This window comes from Lepidochelys olivacea (genome assembly GCF_965140295.1).
Source record: "Lepidochelys olivacea isolate rLepOli2 genome assembly, chromosome: 1".
Lineage (NCBI taxonomy): Eukaryota > Metazoa > Chordata > Testudines > Cheloniidae > Lepidochelys > Lepidochelys olivacea.
This window is the reverse complement of record NC_140411.1, coordinates 303,353,632-303,380,308: the sequence shown is the minus strand read 5'-3', so window position 1 is coordinate 303,380,308 and position 26,677 is coordinate 303,353,632. Positions and strand designations below refer to the sequence as shown.

The following is a 26,677-nucleotide window of genomic DNA, read 5'->3' as shown; positions in this document are numbered from 1 at the left end:
TAGGAGCTTCTATCAATTGGATCCGCATTATTGTGGACTTATTTGCCACACCCCAAACACCTCCATTCTGGACCATGTGGAACTGGTGAGGAGCCCCAATTTGTGGCACGCAAAGAGTGTGGAGTGTTCTTACACATCCACTCTTCGACCACTCACTCGCTGTGCAGCCGTGGGGGGTCCACTAGTGAGCCTTCTTGAAGTTAGTATATGTTCCTACTTGGAGGACTTCAGTTCTGTACTGAAATGGTGAATCTGCCGTAATGGTGAATAACCGCCAGAGAGTTCACTAAACTTTCGATAGCATTTTACCAGTAATTTCATTTACAATATCTTAGAGTCTAAATCTAGTAAATTTTGAAAAGTCATACTGTTTCTGTATGCACTAGTTACTACATGGTGCTATAATAGTTGGGATCCCTTAAGTGTCAGTTCTAACATTCCATCATACTGGTCAACCCCCAGACTCTGAAAAGAAAGGCAGTAACCCTCAAAATGAGGGACAGCTCACCATGAAATATGAGAGAGAATGAGGGACATAACATTTTTTATTCCTTAATTTTTTTTAAAAAATGTACACCTATACAAAAGGCCTGGAACATATTATAATGAAACTAAATAATGATTCTGTGAACTAAAGCATACATTAAGTAGAAAGCCATTATTTACAATAAAATAAAAGGTCACAAGGAATAGATGCTTTGAGAGGAATGTTGCACACAATATATCGCTTGGTTGTTTCTGGAGCATGAGAAGGAAGGGAACTCTCTGCAGAGTACACACACACAAATTACTCAATTACTATTGCCCGGCAGATGGCAGGGGTATTCTGTTGCTCATCATCTACTGCCTAGTGGGGGTGTGAAGGGTGTAACACACACAGTATATTACTCTGTCTGTCTTCCCTGAGGTGAGGCGTATAGAATGCAGTGTATATGTCAGGGTTCCTTCCCCACTCTGAACTCTAGGATACAGATGTGGGGACCTGCATGAAAACCACCTAAACTTACTTTTACCAGCTTAGGTTAAAACTTCCCCAAGGTACAAACTATTTTACCTTTTGCCCTTGGACTTTCGCTGCCACTATCAAACGTCTAAATGGTATATTACTAGGAAAGAGTGTGTTTGGAAACATCTTTCCCCCCAAAATCCTCCCAAACGTTACACCCCTTTTCCTGGGGAAGGTTTGATAAAAAATCCTCACCAATTTGCATAGGTGGCCACAGACCCAAACCCTTGGATCTTAAGAACAATGAAAAAGCATTCAGTTTCTTAAAAGAAGAATTTTAATAGAAGAAAAAGTAAAAAGAATCATCTCTGTAAAATCAGGATGGTAAATACTGTACAGGGTAATTAGATTCAAAACATAGAGAATCCCTCTAGGCAAAACCTTAAGTTACAAAAAGACACAAAAACAGGAATATCCATTCCATTCAGCACAGCTTATTTTCTCAGCCATTTAAAGGAATCAGAATCTAACGCATATCTGGCTAGATTACTTACTAAGTTCTAAGACTCCATTCCTGTTCTGTCCCCGGCAAAAGCATCACACAGACAGACAGACAGAGAGGCTTTGTTTCTCCCTCCGCCCAGCTTTTGAAAGTATGTTGTCTCCTCATTGGTCATTTTGGTCAGGTGCCAGCGAGGTTATCCTAGCTTCTTAACCCTTTACAGGTGAAAGGGTTTTTCCTCTGGCCAGGAGGGATTTTAAAGGTGTTTACCCTTCCCTTTATATTTATGACAGTATATTTCACAGTATCTGTTCCCTGGGAGATGTCCTTGTCCCCCTTTGCAATGGTGTGTCTCAGGGTCCCCTGATGAACCAACACTTTTTGAGCAGGGCTTTGTGCGGAGACTACTAAGCAGGGGAGGAACAAAGGAGAAGGCAGATGAGAGTGGTGGTGGTGACAGTATGGTGCATTCTGTGAGTAGTAGTTCCACACCACTCTACGATTGCTTGGTTTCCTCTTGTGGGAGACTCCATCTCTTAGGATGCTGTGGGCAGAGGGAAGTCAAATGCTCATGGTTGGGCCAAGGGCCTCAGAATCTCATGTCCAATCTCAAGAACCTCCAGTCCTTCGGTAAGGGACATCAGCCTGCCAGGGACTTTGCAGTTGCAATGCAGGACTGTGGGACTGCTTTAACAATCAGGGCCAGGTGCTGGAGGTCCCAAATAATGCACCGCATTCTTGTGAAAAGTACTATGTATTCTTTAATGGGCACAGTCAAGACTGAGATTAAAGTTTATCAAAATGTATTTTGTTTACAGTTAGAGATGTCTGGATGAAGTTTTCTCTGTTCCATGTTATATTTGTAGAACAAATAAGATGATGTTGAGAGATCATCTCTGGGATGAATTGGTTGAGAAAGATGTTGCTTTCTTATACTGAGATATTTTCTGTGAGCGGTAATCTGTATTACATTTCTTGATTTAATTCAAATTTTCACCTACTATAGTAGCTGTAATTAGTCCAAGGTGGTAATTAATGTATGTTGTGTAGAATTGGGCAACTAAGTTGGGTAAGAATTTTGTTAAGGTTTATATTCCTACTTAATTTTAAGGCACTGTTTTTTGTTGCTGATTCCAATGAGGATTTAGTTTTAGGAGTTTATTTCCAGAGGTTTTGAGTCTGCATGAAATATGGAAATGTATAGTTTATAAGTACTTACCGGGCAAAATGGTTTTGAGTTTATTCATGCTTCAGGAATGCAAAATTGAAAATGTCTAGGATTATTGTTTGAGTGGTGTTTAGTTCTTGGTTTGAAACACATTTGTATTCCCAACCACTCCCTAACTCCCACTCCCCTGTTATTATACAGAGACATTTAGAAAGCAGCCATAGTCAGCTATGTCAGTCCTCAAAGTGAACAGGTCCCAGGAACTTATCTCGAGCATCTTTTACTCTCCACGAGATGGACCCTACTCCCATCAAAGTCAATGCAAGCTTTGCTGCTGATTTCACTGAGAATATGTTCAGTACACATGAGCGGCATACCTGCACCTCTGAAATTGAAATAACCCCACAAGTTTTTTTGTTTTTTTTTAATCATTTCACTTGACTATGACAAATGCAACACAAGAAGTTTATAACTCAAAGGAAAAAGTGCAGATAGGAATCAGTATTTTGTGTTAATCTTCTCTCTTTCTCTCTCATTTGATATGTTAATCATTTTGTTTGTCTTAAGTATGCTTTAGGCCAATACCCATCTAAACTACATCATGCCACTTACCTCTGTATTCTTATGTTTGTTTTATTTTGGCCACTGAATGTTCATGATATGCTGTTTGTAGTGTTTAAAAAAAAAAGACAGCATCAACATGAAATCAAGTTTTAAAAAGTAAAAGCACCTATCACCTGATGACATTTCTCTGCTATGTTGCTGATAGCCAGGGTTATCTGAACTCAAAGCTATAGTAACTATTCTCTATTTTCCAGGCAGTGTCCAGAAATAAAGCAGTGGGGGACACAGCACTTGTGTCTGATAAATCATTGGTGCACACAAGAGTGCTTCCACCCAAAAATCCTTGTTTTTATTTAAGCACACATCTAAAACAGCAATAGTCTAGAGCACCTCAGAATATAGCTACTCAAAGTCTGAAGTGGTGGTGAGTGGCAACAGCAGGTTTCCAGTGGCCAGCCTTCTTCCTCGCTGCTGGGGAGATAAATGTCAGTGTCGTCTTGCTTGTAGAAAGTCTAAGCTTATCCGAGGCTTCTCCAAAGTGCACACACTAATTAAACTCCTTGTAGGTTTCTCCAAACAAAGCACATAACTCAAAACAACTTGTAATAAGCCAACAATTTCCCTAACAGCAGCAAAGAACTCATAATTTTTACTTATCAGCAAAGCAGCTTACAAGAAACTTGCAAACACAGGCACCCAGACCAAGGTCAGCTGTCCTTGTTAGTAACACCACAGCTGTGGAGATGTCTTTGTCTGCCGAAGCAAGGCCAAATTCTTTCTTGCTATGTGGTGGTCTCACTTCCAGCTTATGGTGGGTAAGTGCACAAGATGGATGCGGGTTACGTCCAGTCCAGTTCTTTCATAACAACTGGAGACTTACACAGTCACTCTGATGTATTTTGTGCAGAGTGGGTGGCTTGGCCAAGACATCAATGATAGTAGACATCAGATGATTGCATTTTGGTACCAGCTCATTAGCACCTTGGCCAGGTATTTGAGCAGTGTGCTCTCCTAAGGTAATTTGAAAACCTAGAGGGTTTGAGAGTTTGTAAATGGCTTATGTAAACATATTCTAGACTTTGTATTGCTCTCACTGTGAATATTGCTTTCAGTATTCTGTCCCTGTAATTTGCTATTTGTGCTGAATGATTAGTCACCTAAACTACTGATTTTCAAGGTGACCATATGAACACTTGCAGTATGAACATTTGAATGAATATGTTTGCACAGTATTTATGACATTTTCTCTTTTCAAAAATGCTTGTGCAAACAAAAATTCACATATGTGAACAATTGTGAAAAGGGAACTAAAGGTGTTGCTGGTATTATCAAAGTGGAATTTTATTTTTAATGGTACAAAATTTTGTTTACAATATTCACCTAACTCTATTAAAGACTCTCCGCACAGTTCATTAATTACTACGTAACATCCAAGATATTTTAAAGGAAAAATCAATTTAAAAGTAACATTTGTATCTAATTTTTTTATCTAATGCAGCTAGAAATAATACCTCAGATTGTTGTAACTGAAAGAGATGTGTATATAGACAAATATTTCCTACATTTCTTTAGTTTATTTTGTGTACATGACAGTGCTTTGAATATAGTTATTGTTTCATTTTGGTCAGTGCACCAAATTGTTTGTGATTCTTTCACCTTGCAAAAGGGAAAAGAAAAAATATCTTTTGAACGGAAATGAGGGCTGTAAAATGACAAGAAAGAAAATGACAAAGGATTCAGGGACAGAAATTTAGCACTTGAAACTCCATTTAACTCAGTTTTTGAAACTGACTCAATTTCATTTGGCAGCATCGCTTTCAAGTCTATGTAATTAAGATTATGTATGTCTTTTTGTTTACCTTTCAGTATAATTTTATAGTATCAGAGCTACTGCTTTCTTTCTCTTTTGGGGGGGCAGGGAGGAGGGACACCAGTAAGTACAAACTAATTGTATATAACTTTTAATGTATATATTTTATAATAATGTGTAGGGGCACCAGTCCGGTTCAGAGAACTATTGTGGAAGGACAGTCCCTGCCCCAAAGAGCTCAAATCTAATTTAAGATGAAATGGAACAGTGGGAATTACAAAAACTAGGAAGGAGTGGGAAAGAGGAGGAGGAATAGGAAACATCAATACAAGCAAGCCAGCTATGTGCACAGCTCAGAAGTCCCTGCTGGCCGTCTACCTAACCTTTATCAATTCATAGTTTACCATGGACAAAGTGACAGAGTGGGTATACAGGAGAGATTTGAAGGAGGACAGGATAGTAATTTTACAGACTATGGGTGAGATCTTCATCATTGCTCTGGCCCTTCACACAATGGGTAAGAGGACTGGAGTGATAAAAAGGCATCTTAAAAGTCCCAACTGCAGTCTGGGGAGGATTCTCCCCAGCACAGGCACTGTGGAAGACAGTTCTCGGATTGCCTTCCAAGTACCCCATCACAAGCCCAAGTGGAGAGGACTGGACTGGGGGAAGGAGTGGCATGTCAAGGATAGGGATGCAGGATGTAGCATTGTGGCCTATAGGACAGCCATGCTCTAGCCCCTAAAATAGCCCATGATTGGAAGGGTGCAAAAGTGGTTTAAAGCCAATTTATCCCTTTAGCCTGTAGGCTTTGAGTTCTGTGCTTCCCTAGTTCGGGGAGGTTTTTTACGTGTAAGAAGACTATATGGACCAAAGCTCAAAGGCACTTGTGAAGAAATCAACAAACGACCTTCACTATTTCAAAAGGCTGTGCCTTGCACTGAATCACAATAGTACACATATTCCATTTGTTGGCACAAAAGAATATTCCTGCTGGAAGAAATAGCACAAAATGTCACATTTGTGAAGTGGCTTGAATCTTGCAGTAAAATATGGAAGAGTTTATATAAATTTCAGATAGGATTATTAAGAGACAGTGTTTGGTTGCCTGGAGCATAGAAAAAGAAGAAACTACTCCCATGCTGCCAATTAAAATCTGAGATATACGAGACATTAATTATAACTATACTCCAACCAACCAAATGTTACTGCAGTTATACTGCCAGCTGAAATGCTTTTTAAATGTTAAAATCTGTTCCTGAATCATTATGATGTGTTCACTGGGGCTGGTACAGCTGTGTGAGACAATAGCTTATGGAAAAGCAAGTGTATTTGGAATTCTAGATTATGAAATTGATTTGCAGTGAGTAGTACCTGTTAGTAATGCCTCATAAGGATTTTGGAATATAGGGACCATGAAACAGAAATGAGCAATTCCATCATACTTTTCTATCCTATGTCTCCTGGAGGCATAATTCTGACAAAAAATGTGCTATGGAATTTATTTTAAAGTGATTATAGAGTTAAACTGCTTGGCACTAAGTATTTGGGGAGGAGTAGTGCTGACATATGGATGGATTCTAGCAAACTAGTGCCCCAGACAGTAAAACACCAATAGCTGAACTGTAACTAAATGTATACATGTACCTGTCCCTTTGCCCACAAAACTGTAATGGATCCTCGAGTAAATGTGTTACCAAAATAAAAAAACCTAAACAAAAATTAAAACCAAACACTGTATGATTTCTAAGAAATAAAATAAAATAAAAATTATCTATGGATTATTTACTCTCTTGAAGACATTACAATCTATCGGCAAATATTACAAAAAGCTCAGTTTTGGAAAATGTTTCTCTACTCCTACTCCTCTCCCCTTGCTTCACCTTTTTCCCACTTTTAGCTATGAATTATTCTGGCTTTATATGTATATATTAAATTTTAAAAGTGCATTTAAGGTGCCCAGTAATTAAGGTTTTTTGGACATTTGCAGTTGTGCTTTACATATAAATATGTATATATTTGCGCATATATATATCTGCAAATTTACAACTTTAATTACTGTATCGGGCACCTCAAATGCATTTTTTGTTTTAATATAATTTGTCACTGGGTTTATGAAACAGATTTGCAATATTCTTGTTATTTCTGTTAAAATTATTCAGTTTAGAAAATAATTGTTCTGGTGTAGTTTACCCAGATTGTAATCAAGGTATCTAAATGTGTTGTTATTTTAAGACCCCTTGAAATCCAAGGCTTGTGTGGCTTTTATGTTTTGTTTTTGATTTGTTTGTTTGTTTTAGGGTGGGATTTTTGTTGTTAACTTAAACATATTTAGAGAGGAAAAAGCTGCATTGAACAAATTTTGGTCAGAAATGGTGCAACAAACTAGGAAAATATCTATATTATGTTATGTGTGACTTTGTTTTCCATGGTGTATGAGTGAATACAGACAGCAATATCAAAGAAGGCTGTAAAGAGGTGGTTACAGAAGCTGGCAGGAAAGTAAAACAGTGAAATGGATAAGTCAGCCTCACATACACAGCTTCAAAGGAATTAAGATAACAATGGCTGGCCCACCAATTGGTGGGAAAATTCACCTAGCTAGCTCAATCCATCTTTACTCTTCCCAAGGCTAAGCCTGGCATCAGGAAACCTAGCTCCTCAAAGACCCTAGAAAAGGAAAGGATTTTTTGGATGATCTGAGAGACTGGCCAGGATGTACCAGTGAAAAGGCTGCCAATCTGACCAAGATACAGACAGAGGGAAAAGGCTGCAAGCAGTACAGGCTGTTTCTCCCAATTCAGAGATGGGGAATAAGCCAGACCCCTTGATCTCTCTCTCTCTATGCAGAGAGGCTAAGTTTAGGGAGGAGAATATGCATACAGGTCTCTGTCATTGTAAATATAGTTTCCTAAGCGTTGTGTGTCTTTTGGTCAAAATAAATTAGGTTTTGTTCTGAAGAAGACATTTCTGTCTCACTGCAAACATATGCTATCACAGGATCCCAAAGAGAAACCCTGGCAGGGCCCATCCCCAGTTGGATTTGCTGAATTAGATATGATTAGTATCAAGAAGCTATAGCCAAGGTCCTACTCTGAGGGTACGTCTATACTACCCGTCGGATCAGAGGGGCCGATCGATCCAGCGGCGGTCGGTTTATCGTATCTAGTCTAGTCTAGTCTAGACCCCCGAGCACTCTCCCATCGACTCCAGTACGCCACCAGAGTGAGAGGCGCAGGTGGAGTCGACAGGGGAGTGTCAGCAGTCGACTCACCGCAGTGAGGACACCGCAGTGAGTAGATCTAAGTAAGTCGACTTCAGCTACATTATTCATATAACTGAAGTTGTGTAACTTAGATCCATATCCCTCCCACCCCCACCCCCAGTGTAGACCAGGCCTGAGAGTGGATAAATTCAGAGAGCTAAAGGTCCAAGGCCTGACCTCTTTGAGGGATTCATTCAGAGAGACCCCAAGAAGGGACAGCTATGCAGCTAGCCTGGTATCCATGACAGATGATGCCCTCCATACCATAAACACAGAGATTTTTTCAGCATGCTGCTGTGGGGGGGGAAAGTCTGGTCAGTGTAATCTGCTGTCAGATTTTTGTGCACTGGCATCTTGAATGTCATCCTTAGCTGCTGTACTCCCCTTTACAGTGCTTCTCTCAGGAACCATCTCAGCTTCAGACAATGTCCATCACCGACAGTTCAGTAAATATTGTGTTTGAAATGTACATCTGGGCATTCAGAACTGTTGGATATCCTGAGCCTGTATCTGCATATAGGGAGCTAATTCAATACAGTTGAGATAGGCAGAATCAAATACTATTGTCTCAAAGTCATGTACTGCATTGATTCTGTTCAGCCAATAATATCCCTCGCATCACATTTTTCATGATGTGATGCTCACTTTGCTTATTAGAAAAATACGGACAGTGTTAAACAAAAGAAGAATGGGCCATTGGAAGTAACGCCCTGTCCAGGAATTTTTTATTTATAAAGATTTGAAAGACTCTCTACAGTGGCTGTTTAATTTTGTCATTTCATTTATCTCACTGATTTAAATTATTTGAGATTACTTAGCTCAGAAATGGTGCTTTGTATCCTCAAAGCAGTTTACAAACATTAGCTATTTTTACAAATGAAAAGAATGAGGCAGAGAGGTTAGTGACCTGCCTAAAGCAAGATAGCTGGGGTTAAAAGTCTCTGGCCTACTCATCACTATTGCCCAGTCCTATAAGTGTCCCCCTCTGTTTCTGACCTCCTGCTGCATAAAGTGGAGATTCTCTTATACATTTTAGGAGTGATGAAAACTGGACATGATCATGGAGACATTAAGATCTCTGTAATACTTGGGAAATGTTGGTTTGGCTTGCAAAGTGCTCTTGGAAACACTTCTGTAGAAATGTATGTGTGGAAAACTTGGAGTATCTTTGCAATTTCCCCCTTCTGTATGTCACTGTCACTCAAATAACACATTAAATCAATTTCCCTATTTTTAGGAAAAGTGAGTTAACAATCTATTGACATTTCCTTGGGAAGCAATTAAAAAGTGTGGAAAAGAAGTACTCCTGGAAACAAGTGTCACAATATGTTTGTGGTTCTGTTCTTTGTAATTACTTTTATCGTGGTTATGAAAATATTTCTGGAGTTCATTTTTCCTTTTCTTTTTTTTTAACAAAAAGATAGAGTGAAGTTTCCTCTCTTCCTTCCCTAGGATTTCCTGCTGCAAATTTTTACTGTGTTTCGAATACTCATACGACCTGAGATGTTTCCAAAAGACTGGACTGTGATGCGTTTGGTTGCAAACAAGTAAGACATTTTTAAATACAGTATAATTAATGTTCAGGAGGAGTGAATATACTTGTGTGCTATATATAATAAATATGCAAAATTTCCTTTAAATCTTTCCATTTACAATATTCGATGAGCACAAAATATTTTTATAATTCTCCTGATCCTTTCAGTTAATTAATTGTCACATAACAAATTCATGACCTAACTAGTATCCTTTATACTGCTGATAATGAATTTTAATCAGCTCTTTATAACATGGAGCCCTCTTAAATATGTTTACAGAAAGGCAGTTGTTAATAATTACTATCTTTCTTTTCCAAGTTGCAAATGACAAATTATTACAGAACTTCATCTAAATAACTGTTTATTAAAATAATAAGTTGGTAATGATTCAGATCTGCTTGTTCCCAAAAGGAAATCAAACTGTTGCAAGAACATTTTTAAAAAATTAGGACTTGTGAAAGTGCCCAAATTGATCTTCTCTGTTCACAAAACAGGTACAGGTACAGCGGTCATAGCATAGGCTTCCATCCACTGCCCTGCTAATATGCCTCAAAGACTGAAATGAAGCCACCTCTTTGCTTATTCTGTTCTTGCACCTAAGAGACTGACAACAGCATGCCAGTTTTTCTGATTTGGATACTGATCACTGGCAGCTGGACTGAAACCACCAAACTAATTTCACCAAGATCACTAAACAGCAAAACATTTTGTTATAATCCCAAGGGTGACACCTGACAGGAACTAAACCATTGCATCCTGTGAAGTGAGCTGGAGCTCACGAAAGCTTATGCTCAAATAAATTGGTTAGTCTCTAAGGTGCCACAAGTCCTCCTTTTCTTTTTGCGAAGACAGACTAACAGGGCTGCTACTCTGAAACCTGTCATTATTATTGTTATTGTTACTTATTTGTATTGTGACAGTGCCTGTAGGCTCCAGTGATGCTGTACAAACTCATTATAGCAGTCTGTGACATTCCCCTCTGGTGTTATCTGGACCAGTGATCTGCTAGGTCACTTCAATCCTCGACTCTGGGAGCCAGCCTTACTCTGCTCTGCTGTGAGAACCCCCACTGCTGGGCTGTTCACACACAGCCCCTGGCATGTAAGCTGCTCCTTGGATTGTGCAACCAAATGACACTAGCCAATATCTCTGGTCCCAGACAGAACCCTAGGAACCTCCATCTTGCAGTGTCCAGTTATGCCCACTGGATGCTGCAAGCTTATATGTGTTCGTCAGTTTAACAAAGAAATTGATATGTACCAGGCTTGTTCTCCCAAGGGGAGTCTCTGACACGCTTTAAACGAAACGCACTGCTTCAGGTAGAATAAACAAACAGATTTATTAACTATAAAGATAGATTTTAAGTGATTATAAATCAAAGCATAACAAATCAGATTTGGTCAAATGAAATAAAAGCAAAATGCATTCTAAGCTGATCTGAACACTTTTAGTGTCCTTACAAACTTAGATGCTTCTCACCACAGGCTGGCTGGTTGCTCTTCAGCCAGGCTCTCCCCTTTGATCAGTGCTTCAGTCACTTGGTGTGACGTCTGTAGATGTAGGTGAGAGAAAGAGAAAGCATGGCAAATGTCTTTCCCTTTTATCATGTCCTTTCTTCCCTCTTGGCTTTGCCACCCCCTTCAGAGTCAGGTGATCATTACCTCATCGCAGTTCCAAACTGACCAAAGGAAGGGTCTAAGGGCTTGTCTACACTGGCAATTTACAGCGCTGCAACTTTCTCGCTCGGGGTACGAAAAAGCACACCCCTGAGTGCAGCAAGTTTCAGCGCTGCAAAGCACCAGTGTAAACAGTGCACTAGCACTGGTAGCTATGCCCCTTGTGGAGGTGGTTTTTTTTAGAGCACCGGGAGAGCTCTCTCCCAGTGCTGTGCTGCGACCCCACAAGCCACGTTAAAGCACTGCTGTGGCAGCGCTTTAGTGTTGCCAGTGTAGACTACCCCTAACAGATGCTTTTGTTGCTGCGTAGACCAGCATCCTTTGTTTCTGTGAGGCTGGGCTGGGTTTGTCCCATACCTGCCCTGTTGAGGTGTGAACTGCCTCTCTATTCTTGGAGAGTTTTTGCCTGGGTTTGCTTTAAGCCATGAGGATACATTTTCAGCCTCATAACTATGTACATGAAATTATAACCTATAACATTACTGTAACAATTACTATAACATCACTATAACAACCATGTTCAGTGCATCATGAGCCTTCCAAAGACACCCAACATAACAAACTTTGCATTGGATCCCACACAATCATTTTACAAGGATGAACAAGGGGGTGCTGGGTGTTCCCCCAGGGTACAGAGCATCACACAGTCCCTGCCTATTATGGCTCAATTCAGCAATATTTGGTGTCCAATGACTATGTGTCTGTGTGTAAGCATTTGTCAAGCTTTCTAGTGATTTAGGAGACAAACATTTTCCCTCACTTATTTTTCTCACCTGATTTAATTCTCCTCATCTTGCTGAATTTAAATTCCAGTGAGAAATGCTAATAAGCAAGGAACGGATGTGATCATTTATTTCTTCGTGAGATATAAGAAAGATGAGTCTGAAAGGGAGAACGTAGATCTGAGTAATCATGCTGAGGAAATAAATCGAGAAACATGAAAGAGAGAAAAACAGAAGAACCTTCAAAACGAGAACATAGTATAAGAAAGTGTTACATATTTCAGAAACAGCTGGGTTGGCAGATGGCTTGGCAACAGCTGACATGTAGAAGACTGAGATTTAGGAGTGACCTTGACATTCATTCCCCAGGCTGGCGGTGATCAGATCAGCTAAAGGTGAAGTCTTTCAGCTCTGCAGGGAGGCTATTGGCCCCACCATTATCCTAGTTACCACCAAGCATTGCTGTTACTGAATTCACATCATGCCATTGATGACTGCCTAGGTGGGAACCGTGTGCCCAGCTCCATCATGAAATAAGATAGATACTGGAATGATGATAATAGCTTATGCTAGGAATTGATGCAATGAGGGAGAATAAGGGAGATAAAAATTCACTTTGATGCTATATCATGTGGCGATTTGTGAAGAGAAAAATATTCCTGTATAAAGGGGTTTCTGGATCATGACCTTCCACCATTCTGGTAATTTTGGCCTGCACCTCTCTCACTATAAATACCAGAGGCAGCTCTGGTTTGTCTGTGAAACTGGGGGGATGTTCCCCAGGCCTTTTACACTGTTGTGCCTCTGACAGGGCAATCAAAGTGGAGATTCAGCATTCCAACCCTATCCATTGCAATCCTATCTTTTATACCTGCTTTCAAGGGCAGCAGTGAGCCCCCGCTCTCTGTTCTGGCTTAGGTTAAAAAGCCCCAGATGTATTGGTTTCCTAATTGGAACCACCTGCTGAACTCCTCTCCATTTCTTAGTCATGCAGAGCAGGGTCCCATGGAAATCCCAAAGCTAAGAACTTCTCTTCCTGCAAGGAGCCACAGAAGAGTAGCTGAGCCACAATTGCTCACAGCCTGAGCACCTTCCTGAGTCGGGGAAGGTACTGAGCGGTTGGGTGACATTCTAAGGCTCTAACATCACCACACAGTCAATGAGATCACTACAGAGATGCCTCTGGAGTTGTGGGGGCAATCCTCTTTAGCTCCTGTAGTTCAGCAAACCCAGCTGTTATCACTGATCAAGGACTCTTCTTGAACTCATTATTCCAATTCACCTCTAATGGGAAGGACTACAAGATCCTAGCCCAGGTTCTTAAGAGCATAATCATTGAGAAATCTGGCATCTTTTCTGACTCCCTTCTTTCCAGAAGGAAAATCTGGGCTCTCTAAGGGATGTTCCCTTGTACTTTGCCAATTACATATTGGCTGGAGAGTGGTGCCAAGAGGCTAAGACATAAAAGGGAATATCAGACAAGAAAAGAGGCTGGTTCTTCATCAATGATGACCATCTCCACCAGAGGGAAAAGTAACCCAATTGCCCCAAAAAAACAAACCACTATCCCCCAACCCACCTGACTAAAGCTTAAAAGCATTCCAGAGCCTAATTTTCCTTCCACAAACTGTGGTTCCTCCCCTGAAGAAGGGAAACTCTTGGTTTTGGATCCTGATAACCCAAAACTGGAGAAGCAGGTGAGAAGCTGTGGTGCTTCCCAGGGGAATCTAGAGTTGTGAGGCTCCTCACTGCCACCTCGCCTTAGCGTGAGGAAGCCTCTCATGGGTCAGGTCCCCAACTTCACTGGCCCCAGGCAACCTAACCACTCCACTGTAGGCTACAGCCCTCGCTGTCACTCTGCAAGTTAGCTGTTGGCACACTCGCACCCTCAAGCCCTGAGTGCCTCTCTGGAGCATCCAGCCTGTGGTCCACTGGACATTTGCAGAATTCACAGATCTGCTGTTTCTAAAGAAATAGTCTACCTCAGCTTACCAGTTTCACCTCAGATACCTCTCCCCTCAACACACAGCACTTTGATAGGTTCAGAGTGAAGTCGCGTATGTTTATTTAATAAGCAAAGAGACTGATGTAGTAGCAAGTAGAAGTATTGTAATGAAATGATTATATATGAAATAAAATCTTAACATTTCTTCAGGATCCTAAGCTTAGTTAACTGTATACTCTGATGCCGTGTAAAGTAATGCTCACCAAAAATCCTTGTACCACTTTGCAGCCAGGTTGGCTGTGATCCCCCTCTCATGAGACATGTATGCTGTCAGTTTGCATTCCCAGGTGAAGGACTCTGTGTGTTTCTTTGCCCCCCCAAGATATACCAGTCCAGTCCTTTGTCTTTATTCATATACAGGACACACCTGTGCTGTATTGTTTATTCCTTTCAGTTTTCTCTCTTGTAGATTTTGCAGTCTTTTATATAGGCTCTGGCTAATGTGCAAATAGGATACCTTGTATGGCATATGTCAAGGTTCCTCCCCCACTCTGAACTCTAGGGTACAGATGTGGGGACCTGCATGAAAAACCTCCTAAGCTTATCTTTACCAGCTTAGGTCAAAACTTCCCCAAGGTACAAAATATTACACCCGTTATCCTTGGACTGGCCGCTACCACCACCAAACTAATACTGGTTACTGGGGAAGAGCTGTTTGGACGCGTCCTTCCCCCCAAAATACTTCCCAAAACCTTGCACCCCACTTCCTGGACAAGGTTTGGTAAAAAGCCTCACCAATTTGCCTAGGTGACTACAGACCCAGACCCTTGGATCTTAAGAACAATGAACAATCCTCCCAACACTTGCACCCCCCCTTTCCTGGGAAATGTTGGATAAAAAGCCTCACCAATTTGCATAGGTGACCACAGACCCAAACCCTTGGATCTGAGAACAACGAAAAAGCATTCAGTGTTTTACAAGAAGACTTTTAATAAAAAATAGAAGTAAATAGAAATAAAGAAATCCCCCCTGTAAAATCAGGATGGTAGATATCTTACAGGGTAATTAGATTCAAAAACATAGAGAACCCCTCTAGGCAAAACTTTAAGTTACAAAAAGATACACAGACAGAAATAGTTATTCTATTCAGCACAATTCTTTTCTCAGCCATTTAAAGAAATCATAATCTAACACATACCTAGCTAGATTACTTACTAAAAGTTCTAAGACTCCATTCCTGTTCTGTCCCTGGCCAAGACGACTACAGACGGACACAGACCCTTTGTTTCTCTCCCTCCTCCCAGCTTTTGAAAGTATCTTGTCTCCTCATTGGTCATTTTGGTCAGGTGCCAGCGAGGTTACCTTTAGCTTCTTAACCCTTTACAGGTGAGAGGAGCTTTCCCCTGGCCAGGAGGGATTTCAAAGGGGTTTACCCTTCCCTTTATATTTATGACAGCATACGATACACAACTGCTTGGACAATGTCTATTACCTCTTGCCTGAAAGGAACATGTCTGAGATATGATAGGTTCAGAGTGAAGTCGCGTATAAGTTTATTTAACAAGCAAAGAGACTGATGTAGTAGCAAGTAGAAGTATTGTAATGAAATGATTATATATGAAATAAAATCTTAACATTTCTTCAGGATCCCTCACATGCCTGAAAGGAACATGCCTGAGATATGTCACCTCCTAGTGATCTGCCTTAACTCCAAGACCTTAAAAAAAATTTAGTATAGATAGATAACTCCTTACATATTATATGTACATACATTCTACAATGGTTATGATGACCAGTGGGCTACTAGCTCTTGCTAGGAACCTTACATGCCACTTTACATTCATGTATCCGACTTAGGGGGTACATGTAAAACCCTGTGCATGCCCTCTGTGAGTTGGCACCAAGGGTCTGAGTCACAAGAGGTTCTTTCCCCAAACATGTTGAAAGCAATAGAGAGGAAGGTGGTGGCCGCTGTCACGAGACAACCTGCTCGTTCTCTTTCTCTGGCTAACTCCAAGGCAAATATCACTTGTCCAAAACTAAATAGAATTTGCCATCTTTTCTAATTCCTCCTCCTCCAGAGAGACTTTAGGAAAACTTGGAAACAGAGGGAAAAACCTTAAGCAACAAGCCCGGAAACTCTACATGGTTCTAGAGTACAAAGATTCTATTTTCCTTCTCCAGGAAGGATTCAACAAGATTCACTCATCTCTCACTTCAGACACTTATTGTGACTCTGAGTGTCATTTTATCCATCTTTAGCTTGTAGGTCTTCTGGTCTCATTATTCCATGGGGGTGAGAAAACTTCAGTTTCCTCTTAGGGCATGTTTACATTTGGGGAGTGTGTCTGCAGTACTTACGGGCATGCCCGAGTTACCTTTGATCAAGTCATGTCGCTAAAATTAGCAGTGTAGCTGTGGTAGCATATGCAGTGGTACAGGCTACCTGCTGGAGAATGTACTCTAGGTCCTAGATGGCCACAATGGCATGAGCTTGCCCCTTTTAGCAAGTATCTCGATCAGGTATGTCTAAGTGTGCTGTAGACATACCCTTAAAGGGCCTGAAAAATGAAGGCACCCTCCAGAGTGATTCAGTCCCTCAGTTTGTGGTGATCGGAAGCCCAAGTGATGGGAGAATCAGCCACAACTGGACCCCAAATCCTAACAATGGATAGCAATCCGTCAGGTTAAGTAATACATCCAGGACAGCACAATACATAAGGAATGTGTTCACGGTCAGAAAAGCTCCAGACTATAAACTTCCTAGGGAAGAGCAATTGGGACTTAGGATCACTTGAGGAAGGGGCACTTCCTAGTTCAATCAGACAGAAATTATAGTTGGAGCAGCTGCAGCACCAAGGCTAGATAGGCCTTACCTCAGCTATGTATGCTTGTGGTGGGAGGGGGGAAGGTAAAGGGGGAGAGAAAAGGAACAGCACCCGGGGAAGATATAGCCTAGAGATACTCCCTCAGCAGCAGTCAGATCACCACTGGGGACAGGTGGGAGTCCTGTCTTCTCACCCTCCTGTCCCCAGAGTCAAGTCTGAACTGTATCTAGTATTTTCAGGAAGAGGAAGATTAAACTGTATCTAGTATTTTCTCACATTGTCTGAGACTGGGGGAGAGGTGTACACATAGAGAAGCTATAGCACATTACAAATATATGTCTTTCACTTATTTTTTCCTCTTTACACATGCAGAACTTCTATTAATTAAAAGCTTCTTGGGTCTTCGGATGCTGAAGGAGCCATATTGGGATATATTATTATTTTACTGCCCTGGCTCCTGTAGGATTTTTCTTTTTTCACGATCTTGTCAGTAATAATGTGGCATCTGATGTGTATTTTCAGATAAGGTCATCTTTAGTTGGATGCTGTCTGCTATAAATCAAAAACAGAGAGGCTTAGGGAGGAGTGTTCAGAGCCAAAGATGATGATTTATGATCAAGCATCCTTTTTATGACAGCTACTACAATTCTTAGTGCTTGAATATCCATCACTGACGAATGTCACTGATTAGCTTTGCAAAATTGCCAAATGTGCACCACCAGAATTGCTGACATATTTTAACTTTGAGAATAGGTGACACAAAATATGAGTGAACTCTTTCAAAATTTAAGAAACTGAGAAAGTTGCAAACAAAAAGAGAAATAATATAAAAATAGGAGAAATAAATATTTTTCAAATGTCATGGGACAGAAATGGGGACATGGAAAAGATCTTGTCTCTTATGTCTGTCACTTCTAATGACTAAACAATGGGATACAATAAAAGCTCTCATTTGATACTGTCTTGTTCTGTATAATTTATATAACTACTCAGACATTAATCTATAATAGATAAATCAAAACTCCATAATTATATATGCAACAAAACAGGGTAATCACTTATAGCTCCTAAGCATTATTGGCAAGAATGTTGCTATTACAAGTGTGTTTTATTCTTCATAATGGAAAATATTATCTTCATGTTTCTATTCTTCAGTATATCATCTGTTTACTACCTAAGTTAACTGAAACTAAGTGCCATTTTAGCAATGCTTCTAATCATAAACTGCAATGGAAGACCATGTGGTTGAAGGACTCCTAAATGTGTTATCTACTTCCACAGAGGAATCCAAAATTCTGCGACATGAATGCCATACTATATGAATGATGTTAATAGATGGCAAGTTTGTAGTGTCTGTCAAAAACTAGAAATAACACAGTATTATTCATTTAATTAAATAATCCTTAGGTTAGAATAATTTCCCTTGTCTGGATGATTCAGCTGGTTGGCATCTTTCCAGGGCATTGAACAGTCTTGCCTGAATTCCAGAACTGTCATGTTTCATTAGCGGTGAAGGACAATATTTCTTGACAATAAAGTGAGGTTTCTGTTACACGTTAAGCAGAGATTTGATATTTAAATAATATTCAGGTATAGTATGATATAATTGTGTATTCATCTTTCCACTCCTGCTAAACAAGTCGCTTTCATTTAAAAGATTAGTTAATTTGCAGAAGTCTCATTTGTCTATATGTTATTAACCAATGTGGGTTCTTTCAGCAGTTTCCTAAATGTTAGAAATGCTAGGCATCTGTCTCTTAAAACCCAATGGGCTATTTTTTAGTATGTCTTCAGGACTTACGAAATATGGCAATGGAAGTTCATATTTTTAGTTAAGCAGGTGCTCTGTGAAACAAGCTTTGGTATATTCTGTTTTTTATGTATATTAAGATCCCAGATATATCATTTGACAACTGTACACATTAACTTTTAGAAGACTCTCTTGGTTTACTCTGAACTTAATATGGCAAGGACTGTAATGCCTTTACAAAACCTTCTTTTCATTAATGAAAGCAGAATATATACATGACCCAAAGAACCCAGGTATTCACACACTAGACACAATTGTGATAATCTGTGTACAGAATATGCCATGTAAATATCATTTAAAAACTAATTCACTGGTCAACAATATCACGGTAAAATGTATGTAGCAACATTATACGTAAAGTTATGATTTCCTCCTGAATGATATTACAAGAACATGTTCAAGACCAGATGGCCTTGCCTAGGTAAAGGTGTTAAATAGGTCTGTCCTAAACAGAGGAATGTGGGTTTACCTCAATTTACATATACACAATAAACAGGAAGATCAAGACAGCAGGGGGAGAAAATTGAAAGAAACAGAACAATTTACATTTGGGAAAACACCAGTTGGGGAAAAGAACGGTATAAAGCTTCTTTCGCTATCAGACTCCATGTCGCCTTCCTCACAGCTTGAAAAATCCATTTCAAAGGTTCACTGGACTATAAAAGAAAGGGTCAGAGAAACCCAAGTTATCTCTTCCATTTAAGAAGACAAAAGAACGAGCACTTTTGGCTTCTGGGCGAGATTCTGACTGAGAGGGCGGAGCTCATCCATTTTTCTGGAAGATTGTGGGTGAAAAAAACCATCTTCAAGAAAGTCTGTATCTTGCTAGGTTAAGTGTTTAGTCACTAGAAAGCATTTTTTAAATTGATCTCACTTAAAATCCTATTTTCTTTTGTTAATAAACTTGTTTTACTTTTAATTTAAACCAATAATGCTGTTCTTGAATTAAAGTGTTAGGTAACTCCAATTAAAGTGGTAAGCTGTACATTTTGTGTGTTTAGCAGAGTAAATGAACCTTATTATTTCTCTGAATGGTCTAAGAGGGAGCTGAACACTTGAGGGAACATGGTTTAGGGAGTTTGGGACTGGAAGTGTGTTGGAGTCACCTTGCTGGTTGTAACCAAGGCCGGTGGAAGCCAGAGTGGGAATGTGGGACTGTGGACAGACTGCTGGGGTCAGAGTTGCTGATCCAGGGCTGGCTGCATAGTACACAGACACTCAGGGTGTGACTTACATGCTTGTTGCTGACTGAGAGTGTCCCAGGCAGAAAGCAACAGTAGCAAATCATTGTGAGGCACTTAAGGTTAAGCGGAGACACAACCCCTCACTGGTCTGGATTGCTCCCCAAAGAGTGATACTGCGGTAGTTGACAGGATTTACACACAGCTGGCTATTTTAACTGAGCTTTACGCTTCTGAGTAGTTTTAAGTGATTCTCAAGTGAAAGGCTGGGAACAGTCAAAAAAAGGTTACAGTTATATTAATTTTTGTTTGATTATTTTGGGCAAGGGAAATAGAACAAAGGGAAGAGTAAAGACGAGTAAACAGCACAAAAGGCAAGCTGGGAGTTACATCAGCAAAAGCAATGTAAAGCACTCAATACTGCATGGCAAGTGTTGAAACAACCCCTTACGGATCTGGACAGCACATTCCAGAATGCCATGATGATATGCAAGAAAGGAACGTGTCAAATTAGCATTAGTTTCTTCATTATGGCCACTTAAGATTATCCTGCTAGCTCACATAGGCTATGGTGCTGTAATCCGAGAGATGTACAATAAATTCTTCATAAAAGTATGTTTTGTAATATAACAATATGGCTTACACAAATATATGAAATACTTCTCCACAGTTCTAATTTTGTAGCATGTATGTGTATAAATATATATACATGGGTCTGCAAGAATGTAATTTTTTTCCATGCGAAGGAAGGTTTTCTCTGTTGAGGATTTCTGTACTTGCATTTCATTTTGAAATAATAGAGCACCAACTGAGAATCAGAAGTTGTACTTGAAAGTGGATGCAAGTGGGTACTTGTGAGTGTCATCAGAATAATGTAAAATTGAACTTCAGAGTTCTTGATATGTGTCTGGAAAAACTCAATGGATGAGAATTGGAGTATTTTCTTGTAAAATGATTGGCAGTTCTGAACATATCAATGGCTGGTGATACGAAAGACCCGCTAAATCGACCGCCAGTGCCATGATAGCCACTCGTCGATCCCCCGGTAAGTGTAGACAGGCCCTTCCAGTGGAACATGTAACAATGTGTCGGAGTCAGAAACTTAGCAAGGAACATGAAAGGCAATAAAAAGAGGTTCTATAAATATATTAGGAACAAGAGAAAGACAAAGAAAAGTGTAGGCCCCCTACTTGGAGGGGAAGGAGAGCTCATATTGGATGATGTCAAGAAAACTGAAGTGTTTAATGCCCCTTTTGTGTCATTCTTTACTAAAAAGGTAAATTGTTCCCAAATACTTAACACAATTAATATTAACAATGAGGGGAAAGGAAGGCAAGCCAAAATAGGGAAAGAGCAGGCTAAAGACTATTCAGGAAAGTTAGATATATTTGAGTTGGCAGGGCCTGATGAAATTCACATCCTTGGTTACTTCAGGAACTAGCTAAAGCAATTTCAGAACCGTTAACAGTTATCTTTAAGGAAATATGGAGGACAGGTGAGGTCCGAGAGGATTGGAGAAGGGAAAACATATTACATATCTTGACAAGGGGAACAAATAGGACCTGGGGAATTTCTCGACCAGCCAGCCTAACTTTGATACCTGGAAAGATACTGGCACTAATTATTAAACAATCATTTCTTAAGCACGTAGAGGATAATAGATTAATAAGTAATAGCCAATATGCATTTATTAAGAATAAATCATGCCAAATCAACCTAATTTCCTTCAGTGACAGGGTTACTGGCCTAGTGGATGCGTGGAAATTGTAGATAGAGTGACCAGATGTCCTGATATAATCAGGACCATCCTGATTTTTTATACCTGCTATCTGGTCTCCTTAGTTATAGATGTGATCTATCTTGACTTTAGTAAGGCTTTTCATACAGTCTCATATGACATTCTTGTAAGCAAACTAGGGAAGTGTGGTCTAGATGAAATTACTAGAAAGTGGGTACAAAACTGGTTGCAAACCTTACTTAGAGAATAGTTAGCAGTGGTTACTTTAGGGAGGCCTCCCTTACTTCTGTGCTGCCTTCAGAAGTGGGTGGCCAGAGAGTGATGGCTGGAGAGCAGCGGCTGGTGGCCAGGTGCCCAGTTCTGAAGGCAGTTCCCCATCCGCAGCAGCGCAGAAGTAAGAGTGGCAATATCATACCATGCCACCCTTACTTCTGCATTGTTGCCTTCAGAGCTGGGCAGCCAGAGAGTGGTGGCTGCTGACATACCATGCCATCCTTACTTCTGCACCCCTAACTGAAATCTCCCAATGGAGCCATGCTGGCCTCTTCTTATTCTCCCTATCTTTCCTTTGCATTGGGATAGTTTGCAGTTGGGCCTTTAATATTCATAGAATCATAGAATAACAGGGTTGGGAGGGACCTCAGGAGGTCATCTAGTCCAACCCCCTGCTCAAAGCAGGACCAATCCCCAACTAAAGCATCTCAGCCAGAGCTTTGTCAAAAAGCTCAAAAGGAAGGACATTCCTGACCTTAAAAACCTCAAAAGAAGGAGATTCCACCACCTCCCTAGGTAACGCATTCCAGTGCTTCACCACCCTCCTAGTGAAAAAGTTTTTCTGAATATCCAACCTAAACCTCCTCCACTACAACTTTACACCATTACTCCTCGTTCTGTCATCTACTACCACTCAGAACAGTCTAGATCCATCCTCTTTGGAACCCCCTTTCAGGTAGTTGAAAGCAGCTATCAAATCCCCCCTCATTCTTCTCTTCCACAGACTAAACAATCCCAGTTCCCTCAGCCTCTCCTCATAAGTCATGTGTTCCAGTCCCCTAATCATTTTTGTTGCCGTCCGCTGGACGCTTTCCAATTTTTCCACATCCTTCTTGTAATGTGGGGCCCAAAACTGGACACAGTACTCCAGATGAGGCCTCACCAATGTCAAATAGAGGGGAACAATCACATCCCTCGATCTGCTGGCAGTGCCCCTACGTATACATCCCAAAATGCCATTGGCCTTCTTGGCAACAAAGACTCACTACTGACTCATATCCAGCTTCTCGTCCACTGTATCCCCTAGGTCCTTTTCTGCAGAACTGCTGCCTAGCCATTTGGTCCCTAGTCTGTAGCGGTGCATGGGATTCTTCTGTCCTAAGTGCAGGACTCTGCACTTGTCCTTGTTGAACCTCATCAGATTTCTTTTGGCCCAATCCTCTAATTTGTCTAGGGCCCTCTGTATCCTATCTCTCCCCTCCAGCATATCTACCTCTCCTCCCAGTTAGTGTCATCAGCAAACTTGCTGAGGGTGCAAACCATGCCATCCTCCAGATCATTAATGAAGATATTAAACAAAACCGGCCCCAGGACTGACCCTTTGGGCACTCCGCTTGATACCAGCTGCCTACTAGACATGGAGCCATTGAGCACTACCCGTTGAGCCCAACCATCTAGCCAGTTTTCTGTCCACCTTATAGTCCATTCATCCAACCCATACTACTTTAACTTGCTGGCAAAAATACTGTGGGAGACCGTATCAGAAGCTTTGCTAATTCAAAACAACCTTGACAAATTGGAGCATCGAGCTGAAATCAACAAGACAAAATTCAATACCGACAAGTGCAAAGTACTCCACTAGGAAAGAAAAATCAAATGCACAACTACAAAATAGGGGATAACTAGCTAAGCGGTAGTATTACTGAAAAGAAGCTGAGGTTTATAGTAGATCACAAATTGAATCTGAGTCAACAACGTGATGCAGTTTCAAAAAAAAAGCTAATATAATTCTGGGGTGTATTAACAGGCGTGTCGTACAAGGTTGTGAAATCTCCATCATTGGAGGCTTTTAAAAACAAGTTAGACAAACACCTGTCAGGGATAGTCTAGGTATATGTGGTCCTGCCTCAGCTCAGGGGGATAGACTAGATGACATCTCAAGTTCCCTTCCAGCCCTACATATCTAAGATTCTGTGGTATCATCTTCATGTACTCCACTCAGCTGAATGATTTTTATCTAGTTCCATGTTGATATACACATACAGGCTATTCATAGACACACCTTTCATCAACCACTGAGAATGCACATGGTATCATTGGTTTATCATGTAAACAAGTGAGATGTCAGCTATCGCAACAAATATTTGCATTATTACCATTCTGCTCTCTCAGGAAATCTTAGCAAAAAATCTTTGAAATGGCATTTTAAAATTCTTCTCGAATGTGTATTAAAAGTCTGCTGACAAGTGATGTAGAGAAAAATAATTCTTTCTGATATAAATACATATATGTAGTATAGACATAGCAATGTACTTGCATTCTTTGTGGCACTGTGACTAAATTATAGTTTCCTTTTAAATCACATTTTTCAAGGATTTATTATTTTGGATTTAAGAATTTCCTAGAAGCTGAAATTTTACTTACATTGTAAGCTCTTTAGTGTAGAACTGGTCTTTTTGCTCAGTGTTTGTACAGCACCTAGCACAGTGGGGTTCTGTTACATTAACTAGGGCTTCTAAGCACTATGGTAATGCAAATAATAATAATAGTAATTAATACATAGGTATAGTTACCCAAGCTTAATTATTTTAATCATTTCATCCAGTGGAATATCCTCTTTCTCTCAAAACTTCTTTCTTCCCAGTTGGTGAAACATCTGTAAAATTGAATAGTGTGCAAATACAAAAATGGCAGGTTTGGCTTTTTTCCCCTCGATGCTTCTGCTCTGACCTCTGATGGTTAAGCACCATTTTCTTCATCTATTAACAGGCTCTTTAACATTCTCTTCCAAAGTAATACAGAGATTACTCCACTGGAGGGGAATTTGGATGAGCTACACAGATGAATGACAAACATGGAATGATATCTGGACAAATAAGAAGCCAGGATGCAGTACAGTTATTGAGAAAATAAATAAATATGGTGATTAGAAGTTCACATAAAACTAGTGAAATTTGAGAACCAAAGATAGTGTTCCAAAAGAGATCTATGATTTTATTCATTCCAGATATTCAGCCACTTCACAGATTGAAAAAAAGGGGTTGGCATTATTGGAGGACCAGTTTGCAAGTTAGGAATTGAAACCCAAATTCTGTAACCAGTGAAGTTCTGAGCTATACTTAGAGAAAAATGTCTTATTCCAAGACCTTAAATCCACCAATAAGGGCACGAAGAAAAATTGATAATTATAGAGAGAGGCTGGGTAAATATTTTGGGTGGAAATGTATGAGCATCTGTGTCACTTTGCTTTGTCAAACTCTAACATGAAGAGCTTGGTTTAGCAGATACAGCATTGCAAAACAACCCAATGCATTACCACATTGCACTGCGTATGAGGCCACCAGCCAAGAAGAGCCATGAATGCCAATAGCCCATATGGAGAGTGCAGGAAAGGGCCTGCTGAGTCTCTTTGCCCTCTAGGTTCCTATAAAGGATAGTCTCATAGTCAGAGCGCAGTATTGGTACCGAGGAATTCAGGAGTCCCAGCTTTTACACTGACTCCTTCTGTGATCTTGGGCAAGTCACTGAAGTTCTGTGCTTCAGGTTCCCCATCTCTAAAAAATGGACACTAATATTTATCTATCTTTAATAGGTGATGGTGGATTAATGATCCAATATATTTTTAAGTTCTCTGAAGATGAAAAATGCTCTATCCCAAATACTAAGTATTATTTTTTTTAGAACTGTATCACTGTTTAATCAGATACTCCATTTAAGGGCCTTTTACATATGCTATGTATTTGCACTACTTCAGTTTCAATTTTTCATGTCTTTTGCAGTTAGTTCACAAACGGTGTGTGATTACAAATGAGAACAAAGCACTGCAACCCAGTGTAGTGAGATGCATTGTGACAGAGGGACAGCAGGTGTCAGCTAAATCTTGATTCATTCAAACAATATGTATTCAGATGGTCCCGGAATATGTTCCATCTTCATAGAGTTCAAAATCTGCACTTTTGTCTCTGTCGCCTCTTCATTCAAGCCAGGTTAGCACTGGAGTGGCCAAAAGTTTCTAACATCTGAGTACTAATGATAAATAATGTGAAAGGAGTTTGGCTATCTCAATCCAGATAGAATAGATTAATATCCTCCAGGTAAGTATCAATATGGTAAAATATCATTATCGCAGTATCACTGCACTCTTGTTGGCGGTCCAAACAGAGAGCCATAGATGTACTTCCTTCAGGTATTTTTGATGCAGATTTGCATTGCAGTGGTTTACACTACTACTGCCTGTGTTGTGTCTGTTCTGTCAGCAAATAATGTTTGCAATTGGTGCAATATTAAATATTCTTTCATGCACACACTGAAAAGAATGTTTAGAACAAGTTTTGCTCATTGCATACATAATCATTGATAGGACCAATGTAGATTATAATATATCTATGTGGTTTGGGTTGCACAATAATGTGGTATGTATTTTTCCTGTTAATTTTATCTTGCCACAGCTGTTTTCACAAGCACAGTCCATACAGCTGCACTATACATATTGTCATCAATTTGTTTCTTGCCATATGTATTTTCTGGCGACAGATTGTATTGGTATCCAATTATTCATATATGCTTAGAATGTAGTATTTACTCTAGTTTACACATGGTACCTTGCTTTAGTTTATTGAAAAATGACCTAGTACTTAAAGAATCGAAGTCACATTTTTCCAATTAATGAAAGGTAACGCTTCTTTTTCTGTTACCAGTGTTATTATTACAACAGTCCTATATCTTTCGGATGCCCTTCGTAAGAACTTCCTAAATGAAAACTTTGATTATAAGG

The 26,677-nt window shown here is 40.0% G+C and overlaps 1 protein-coding gene across 4 annotated transcripts in view; it reads left to right on the top strand.

The window, feature by feature from the left end:
• DOCK4 (dedicator of cytokinesis 4) overlaps nucleotides 1–26,677 on the top strand; it is a 420,789-nt gene that overhangs the window by 320,482 nt on the left and 73,630 nt on the right. For all 4 annotated transcript variants that reach the window (XM_084616809.1, XM_084616807.1, XM_084616808.1 and 1 more), the window contains exons 27-28: nucleotides 9,708–9,802; nucleotides 26,601–26,676. In XM_084616809.1, coding sequence (XP_084472935.1) covers nucleotides 9,708–9,802; nucleotides 26,601–26,676 — 171 coding nt within the window. The remainder of the gene's footprint in view (nucleotides 1–9,707; nucleotides 9,803–26,600; nucleotide 26,677) is intronic.